This window comes from Chrysochloris asiatica, unplaced genomic scaffold (assembly GCF_000296735.1).
Source record: "Chrysochloris asiatica unplaced genomic scaffold, ChrAsi1.0 scaffold00078, whole genome shotgun sequence".
NCBI classification, from domain to species: Eukaryota; Metazoa; Chordata; class Mammalia; order Afrosoricida; family Chrysochloridae; genus Chrysochloris; species Chrysochloris asiatica.
The window spans coordinates 1,246,894-1,255,777 of record NW_006408596.1 but is presented as its reverse complement, the minus strand read 5'-3'; the positions used below and the strand labels follow the sequence as shown (position 1 = coordinate 1,255,777).

Sequence of the window (8,884 nt, the reverse complement as noted above, 5' to 3'; positions counted from 1 at the left end):
GTCCTCCCCTGGTTTTGGTATGAGGGTTATGCTTGCTTCATAAAATATATTAGGAAATTTTCCATCCTCTTCTATCTTCTGGAATAATTTGAGTAGAATTGGTGACAACTCTTCCCTGAATGTTTGGTAGAACTCACAATCAACCATTTTTAACCGCAGTCTTAGGGTTACAGAAAAAGTACACAGAAAGAACAAAATTCCCCTTCTTCTCCTGTATTGCCAACATTGTACACCAGTGTTGTGTATTTGCTGTAACTGATGGATCAATTGTTGTTCAAGTGCCATCAAGTCAGTTTCGACTCAGAGTGACTCTGTATAGGGTGTCCAAGGAGCAGTTGGTGGGTTTGAACTGCCGACTTTGGGCTTTGCAGCCCAGTGCTGATCCTATAGTGCCACACCAGTAGTCCATAGTGATACTTTATTATTAATGAAAGTTCACAGTATATGTAACCATGTGGTCTGCTCCTTGTATGGTATGGCCCTGTAGGCTTTGACAGTGATATACTATGGGACCCCATGGCAGTGTACTGAAGAGTCATCGACTGTCCTCATCCATCCCTGTCCTCCCTCTGAGCACCTGGCAACCACTGACCTTTTGACTGTCACTATAGTTTTGTCTGTTCGGTTCTGGGCTGAGAACCACAAGGTCGGCAGTTCACACCCCCAGTTGCTCCTTGGAAAATAGCCTGTATAGGGTCGCTATAAGTCAGAAGTGACTCAATGGCACTTAGGAACAATAACTTAGTTTTGCTTTTTCTAGAAGTCACAGAATGAGAATTCCCAGTTCCTCCTTCAGTTAAAAAACTTTTTTTTTTCCGAGTAATGTTTTATTGTTGTTGGGTTCTGTTATGTTGGTAACAATTCATAGGGGCCATATGCACAACAGAATGAAACACAGCTCAGTCCTGCCTCAACCTCACAATTGTTGATATACCCAAGCCCATTGCTGCTGCCACTGTGCCAGTTCATCTCATTGGGGAGTCTTCCTCTTTTTTGATGAACCTCCATTTAACCAAACATGATGTCCTTCTCCAGGGATTGGTCCCTCCTGATAACATGTCTGAAATATGAGACTAAATCTCACCATCAAGCTTCTAAGGAACATTCTGGCTACACTTCTTCCAAGGCAAAGCTGTTTGTTTTTCTGATAATTCATGGGTGCTTTCAATATTCTCCAACACCATAATTCAAATGCGTCGATTCTTCTGCAGTCTTCCTTACACAATATCCACCTTTCACATGTGTATGAGAATACTGAAAGTACCATGGTTTGGTCAGGCACAGCTTAGTCCTCAAGCTGTTATCTTGGCTTTGAGCACTTTAAAGAGATTTTTTTTTTTTTAATTTATTTTTTTATTAAATGTTTTTATTTTGGATTGAGTGAAAGTTTACAGGGCACATCATCAGCTTCACATTCAACCATTCATATAGCTTGTTTCATTCATTACATTGATTATTATCCCCTCTATATATCATCAGTTAACAGTGTTTCTCTCTATCCTCTTCAGCTTTTTTTTTAAAAAAACATTTTTTTAAAAATGTTTTATTGTGAGTTATGTGATAGTTTACATGGGAGAACATTAGCTTTACATTCATCCTGTTGTATATTGTTTCTTTGCCATGGTTACAATCCCCTTCAGGCATTATCAACCAACCAAAGGGTATACCCTGGTCATCAGCACACAGTCACTCTCCCTCTCTGGGTCCAGAGTCCCCAGCCCTCCATCTCTCCACATCGTCGTCTCTGCCTCCATCTCTGGTGTCACTGTTTCTCTGGGTAGGGTCCTGCGCTCTGCTCTTCTCCCTTGATGGTCCCAGGGATCTCTGTTCCTAGACTGCAAAGTCAATCAGTCCCCTCATTTTGCTACAAAATGTCTTCTTTTACATTTCCAACCCTCACAATCAGTCCTGATAGTAATTATTCAGTATTGTACCACAAGAGACCTAGCCCCATCTCCTTTCATCGAAAAATTTTTTGAAAAAGCAAAATCATACTTATTCAAAACAAAAAGCATGGTGAGTTGACAACATATGATAAAAACCTGAATTCAATGATATTATAATCGTCATGAAAGTTAAAGATTCAAACAAAATAGTGTCACATGTATTTGAAAAAGGCATGCATTTAGAAATATTTGGTTGATGGAATTGTGATTTAGGTTTTTTGTAGTTGTTGTTTTTTCAGTGGTGGTTTGGGTGAAATGTTACTGAGCAGATTCGTTTCCCATCCAACAGCTTAGACACACTTTGTCATGGGGCAGGGGTCCCCTCATTGTAATGACACTCTTCCTGCTTCCTTCCTGGGTTCCTAGTTTCCTGTTGCCCTTTCCCATCCCTTCCTACTTCCCAAACTTAGTTTTCTGCAGTTTTGCATGTAGGCGCTGAACAAGTGTACCCTGTACCAGGCCCTTCTGCTCCTGAGCTGAGCTGTGTCTCACTGTCTTGCAGGGAGACTGTTGTTGAGAGACTGGATTCATTGGTGCAAGCAACTCATGTTGCCATGAGAGGCAACTCCGATTACAGTGACCTTAGCGACGGCTGGCTGGAAGTAATACGTGAGTCTAAGCTGCACATGTGGGTGATGCGGAATTTGGTTGCTAGGGTGTCTTTCTTTGCTCTGTTCTAAAGCAAAAAATCAAACCACTCTCATTAACATCAAGTTGATTCTGACTTCTCGCAGCCCTCTAGGACAGAACAGACCGCCCCTTAGTGTTTCCCAGGCTGTCATCATTACAGAGCCAAACTGACCCTTCTTTCTCCTCTAAAGCAGCTGGTGGGTTCAAAGCACTGACCTTTCAGTTAGCACCTAGGCTCTTGACCTTGTGCAGTGGTTAAGATGCTCAGCTGCTAGCCAGAAGTCAGTGGTTGAAGCCTACCAGCCGCTGCACCAGAGACAAGTGAGTCAGTGTGCTCCCCTGAAGATGCAGTCTTGGTGACCCTGTGGGCAGTTTGACTTAGCCTGTAGGGTTGCTTTGAGTAGGAATTGATTTGATGGTAACAGACTTTGTTTTGGGGCTTGGAGCTGACCCTTCATGGAGGGATTCTTTCTTCAGTCGGAAGGCTCTTCTTATCCCTCATCTGTTATTGGTGAGACTGGATTCTATTTAATAAGGAAACCCACACAGACTTCAAGTTCCCCGGTTGATTTGCAAGTGAACAATCTTTGTGAAAGAAAGTTCAGATGTGGTTTGGATACTTTGAATGCATTTTACTTTGTACTGCCCCTCAATTAAAATAATTTCCACTAGGGTTGTAGGCAACTGAGAATTGACTCTGAAATTTAGAAAAGCTGTTTTGTTAACTTATAGTAAGGGAAGAGGATTGAAAGCATTGTGGTTTGTGAAAGTAGTCAGCTACAAAAGACCAGCTTAGTGTGTGATCCCATCCATAGGAACGTCCAGCAAAGGCAGCCCCCTGGAGACTAAAAGCGGATTATGGCTGCCCAGGGCTGGGGGAGGGGAAGGAGGAGGAGCTAGAAGGGCCAGCCAAAGTACGTGGGATTTCGTCTTGGGTGATGAAAATTTTCTGAAACTGATTATAGTGAATTCGGCACAACACTGTGAATGTGCTAGAAACCACTGATAGCACACATTACATGGGCAAGTGGTATGCGTGTGAATTACAGCTCAACAAAAGTGTTTACGAACAGAAGAAATTAAGGTACAAAGGATGTAAAAATAGCAAGGATTGGAGAGGCCGCAGAAAAGGCTTCATGGCCCAGAGGCCACTGCACAGTGACGTGAACTGAGGGGAAGGGAGTGGTAGGCAGGGGATGTCATGCCTGAGGAGTAAGTGGAGGTGAGACCACACACACACACACACACATACACACACATACATGAGTGAGTTGGACTTGGCTTGTTGCCATAGTCACAGTTCTCACCTCCAAAGTCTACACGTTTATCTGGTCCCTGAGATCTAACTCCCTCGGGTTCTCCATGGCAAAAGCTAAGGCCACTGGGAGGTGTCGCAGAGGTGGGAGTCAAACTTAGCTTCCAGTCTCTTTCCCCTCTTACCAGGTAGGTAGTTTCTGGTGGTGTCCTCAACATGTCCTGAACACATGGCTTTTCTGTTACAACACTTAATGGGACTGTTTCTAGAAGCCTGGGAGAGCTGAGTGACTCTGGTATTCACTTGGCGTCCCCTCCTATCTCTGTAGATGCTGCCCCTCCTACTTGCCTGTTGGAGCAGCTCTGTGGACCCTGCCCTCTGCCGGTCCACTCCTGGTCCACTGAAGAGCTCTGCACTTCAGCAGGCTGGAGTCGGCACCAAAGCCCACCAAGCTTTGAAAGGTTACAGTCTTAACTGAGCAGATTGTCAGGGCGTCTCCTGTGGAGCAGCTATGGGTCCGAACCTTGGAACCTGTTATTTAACTGCGGAGCGCTTAGTGTCAGGATGATTCCGACATCCCAACCACTGTGCGTGGCCATGTCTGTGGGTTTGAAGGGTGCAGCCTCACTCTGAGTTTCCAGGTGGGGTGGGGGGCAGTCATACTAGTACCTGGGGTTCTTTAGGCATCCCCAGTCCCTGCTTAAGTCTTGAGACCCAGAATTGGGTCCTCATGTGGAAACAGGACGCAGAGGTGGGCTTCTCAGCCTCTGGGTCCAGCCATCAGGCCAGCTAGCTGGGTGTGGAAGAGTGAGTGAGGATGAGCCCGGGAGAAACATGGAGTGTGGGGCTTGTCAGGAGAGGAAGCCAAGATGGAAGCAGTGAATGCGGGGTGGCAGCAGCTTCTATTTCATCTCAGCCAGGAAGCGGCCATGAGACTGGCTGGTAGAGAAAGTAGCCGTGATGTGGATGTATGGTGTCAAGGAGGAGAAAACTCAACATTATAAAGAAATTATGCCATTGACCATTATAAACTGGCTCCTTCCCCACTCCCCAGCCCCTCACCCAGGAAACAGAAACCCCCATCAGCTTCCCGTAGAGCACGCTGTCTGCCTCATGTACTCGAACTCCACCTTGCTATTTTACCCCCTGTGGGCTTCAGGGGAGCCACAGTGAGGGGCTGACAAGTAATGGGAGCTGATTTCAGAGGAAAGCCTGTTTGTTCTGCTGTGCATGAGGTGTCTGTGAGCAGGAAGCGCCTCAATGGCACCGAACAACAACTGCCACAAGGAGCCGCGGTGGCCCAGTGGGTAAGCGCTCGGCTGCTTGCTGAGAGGCTGGTGACCAGACCAGCCAGCAGCTCTGTGGGAGAGAAGACCTCTGCCACCCAGTCATTTCCGACTCACGGTCGCCCACAGGGCAGAGTAGATCCAACCCTCAGGGTTTGAAAGGTTATAGTCTTAACTGAGCAGATTGTCAGGGCGTCTCCTGTGGAGCAGCTATGGGTCCGAACCTTGGACCTGTTATTTAACTGCGGAGCGCTTAACTATGGCATGACCAGGACTCCTTCCCTTAAAGATTGTTGTTGTTGTTAAGTATTGTCCAGTTGATTCTGACTCATAGCAACCCTGTGTAGAGTTTCTGAGGAGCAGCTGGTGCATGTGAATAGCTGACCTTGTGGTTTGCAGTCCAGTGCTGATCCTCCAGCTCCACACCGGATTCCAGACTAGGAATTCCTATGGGTCTGTTGTGTCACATGGGGTGACTCTGAGTCAGAATCACCTTGGTACCTGCCACCAACACCAATGTGAGTTGTGTTTAGTGTTATTTCTCTTTTCTTGTGAAATCACTGCATTTTAATAATAATTTTGTTATTGTTATTCTTTCAAAAATGTCTAATGTAACATTTCTACAGGTGTCAATGGACCAGAGACAGGTGCAGGCCCGTCTGCACGCAGCGTGCCCAATGTCTGCCCAGATATTCCTGCTCAGCTGAGTGTCCGCATCCTCATCTCTGACGTTGGCGTGGTGGAAGGGGTGACTCAACAGGAGATTCTGGGCGTGGAGACCAGGTATGAGCACGTCAGGACGAGTGTGGCTGAGAGACAGTTGGTGAAGCTGAGAGCACTCCAGAGAAGCTAGTCATCTGTTTACAGATTATAGCTATTAGCGTATGAATACGCTGTTCCTCATAAGTATGCCACAAGGCGCTGAAGGAGTATCCAGGAATATGGGGCCACCTAGGTGGCATGAAGCCTTGGGATGCTAACCATAGGTCTGCAGTTCACCCAGCAGCTGCTCTGTAGGAGAAAGATGAGGCTGTCTGCTGCCCTATAGATTTATAATCTCAGAATCCTATGTAGGGTCAGAGTGGGGTTTGCCTGGATGGCGTTGTGGTTTTTTGTGTTAGCGTTAGCAGTGTCTAGAAATCCATGAAGGTAGCTGGCATTCTGTTCAAGGACTATCACCTGATGGCTAGAGCAGAGAGTTGGTTCAAGTCTCAACCTGTCAGAGATTTTGGGGCGACTATACCTCTTCTGAGCTGCAGTTCCTTGTCTGACAAATGGTGCCACCTCCCTGTCTGATTTGAAGTGAGAGGCCCAGGTCACACTGACTTTAACAAAAGGGAAACTGTATTGGTTTAGGTTCCCCAATGTTCACACACAGTGCCATGAGAAGGATTCTGTTCCTCATGGTACTCTGACTCCCATTTCTGTTGGCCTGCCTTTCCTCACAGGGAGTTTCTCCTCAAGAGCAATCGCAACTTCCCATCCATTACAAGCTCCAGTGGAAAGAGAGGGCCTCTTCCCCCACTGTTAACATTGGGGCAGACTTTCATTGGTTCCATTTGAATCATGTGCTCACTTCTGAACCAATGACCATGGCTGGGGCAATAGGCAACTCTGGTTGGGTTGAGGCCATGAGCCCACGCCTAGATTCAAGGAATGATGTGGGTACCTTTTGGTCCACTTAAACTGAGAATTGGAGCGCACAATTCCCTAAGGGAAAATTCAGGAGCAGTTTCTGGCAGGAAGGGATGCTGGCTAGGTAGGTAGTAGCCATTGATGTGTGCTCTATACACCCACCTTGTGGGACTGTTTGGAGAATAAAGCATCTCAGCACTGTGCCAAGCACAGGGAAAGCCTGCAGTAAATGGGTGGAAGGAGTCTTGGTGGCACAGTGGCTGAGTTCTCAGCTACTTTACTAGCTGTGTGGCCCGTGTTCAAACCCACCAGCAACTCCATGGGAGGAAGATTTGGCGATTGGCTCTTGTAAGGATTACAGCCCAGCAGATGCGACGGGACAGCTCCAGTCTGTCAGTGGGGCCCTAAAAGTTGGAATTCATGTGATGGCACAGATACCACAGTGACAGCAGTGATAGTTGTGGTTGTTAGCAGACAGACAAAGGATGACACCAGTGAACGCTAAAGGCATCAGAACACAGGAGGTACACAGGGAGGAGCTAGCGGAAGCAGACTGGCAAAGTGTTGGTAGTGGTTGTAGCCTTGGTGGCATGGTGGATTAAGCATCAGGCTGCCAACCACAAGGTCGGCAGTTCAAACCTTCCAGCCCAGGGCAAAGAAAAAGAAAAGGAATTTGTAGTATCTTTAAGAAAACCACCTTTTATGTCCTCAGGGTGCCAGCCACCTGCTGTTCTGAACAGAATGGAAGTGAGTAGTGGAGACATTTGCTGTGCCCTCTCCTCTCCTAGGTTTTCCTCCGTGACCTGGCAGTACCAGTGTGGGCTGACCTGTGAAGAAGATAAAGCTGACCTTTTCCCTCTCAGCGTATCGGTCCAGTTCATTACGATTCCTGCCCAGTTACCCCGCCCACTGACCAGGTAAGGCCGTGGCAGAGCTGGTCAGCATTATTGGGAAAGCAGAAAAGTACTGAGTAGGCGATGGGAAGCTCATTGTGCTCATCCAGATTTGATGCTTCTCCCTCGTTGTCATGGCCGTAACTGCCTACAATGTTTTGTAGATTCCAGATCAACTTTACAGAGCATGACTGCAACAGGAATGAGGTGTGCTGGCCGCAGCTTCTGTACCCACTAACTCGCTATTATCAAGGTAGGGCTTCTGGAGGGGTGATCATGAAGCATTCGTCCAATTTTTAAAAGTCATTTTAAAGTCTAATGGAACTTGTGCAAAGTGGAGACCTGTCAGGGAAAGCAAATGCTTTCCACTGAAATGAGCAATAGAAAAATGGTAAGACTGTACCCTGTCAAAGGTAAAAAACTTGCCAGACTCGGAAACACAAGGTTGTCCCTGGTGGGAGTTTTAAACTCCTTGTGGGAGCTTAAAAACATAAAGGAAAGTTTAGAAAAACAGAAAATACTTGCTGATAATGTTACTGCTTTGAAATCAAAGGTTTACCTTATTTCTGTCTAAGTAATGCCACTCACACAACTGAGTTAGGGAGTAATGCTGCTGAGTGTTACCCACTGTCTTGCAGGGGAGCCGTCTTCACAGTGCATTGCCAAGGGCTTGGCCTTGGCCACCTTCTTCGTATTAGCTGTGTTCCTCAGTCGCCCCTGGACCAGGATGTGCCCAGCATGGGATTCATCCAGTAGCTGACGTCTTTACCAGCACGGACGTTGGCCCCCATGATTTTGCTGCCCTTCCCTGTGCCTCTCTGCTGCACTTGATGAATGAAGCGTTTATTTCTGTAGAGTATTTTTTTTAAGTGCTCTGTGAATCTAATTAATCGATGTCGCTGTCTCAATGTTCAGAGTAACACAGACCGAGACTTCTCATCCCTGGGCCAGCCTGAGTAGAATTCATGACACTCACCTGTAAAGAAATTCCAGGTGATCACAAAGCACTTAAAAGACCAAATAGCTTGTTTGTACTTGATAGAATCAATCTTTTTTTTTTTTTTTATGAATGTGTTTATATGTGAATGTTGAATTGACTAATTTTTCATATTCCAGTGAAATTATTTCAATCAGCTTTTTAAAATTCATATAATCCCCCTGACTTTTTTTTTTTTCTGTTTATTTTTTATTTATTTAATTTTTTTAATTTAAGGTTTTTATTATGGATTGAATGAAAGT

At 46.0% G+C, this 8,884-nt stretch overlaps 1 protein-coding gene across 1 annotated transcript in view; it reads left to right on the top strand.

Moving 5' to 3' along the window:
* TCTN2 (tectonic family member 2) overlaps positions 1–8,405 on the top strand; it is a 48,129-nt gene extending 39,724 nt beyond the window's left edge. Inside the window, exons 14-18 of the mRNA XM_006865477.1 lie at positions 2,449–2,555; positions 5,744–5,900; positions 7,541–7,669; positions 7,810–7,898; positions 8,284–8,405. Of these exons, the coding sequence (XP_006865539.1) occupies positions 2,449–2,555; positions 5,744–5,900; positions 7,541–7,669; positions 7,810–7,898; positions 8,284–8,405 (604 nt within the window). The remainder of the gene's footprint in view (positions 1–2,448; positions 2,556–5,743; positions 5,901–7,540; positions 7,670–7,809; positions 7,899–8,283) is intronic.
* The last annotated feature ends 479 nt before the right edge of the window (positions 8,406–8,884 follow it).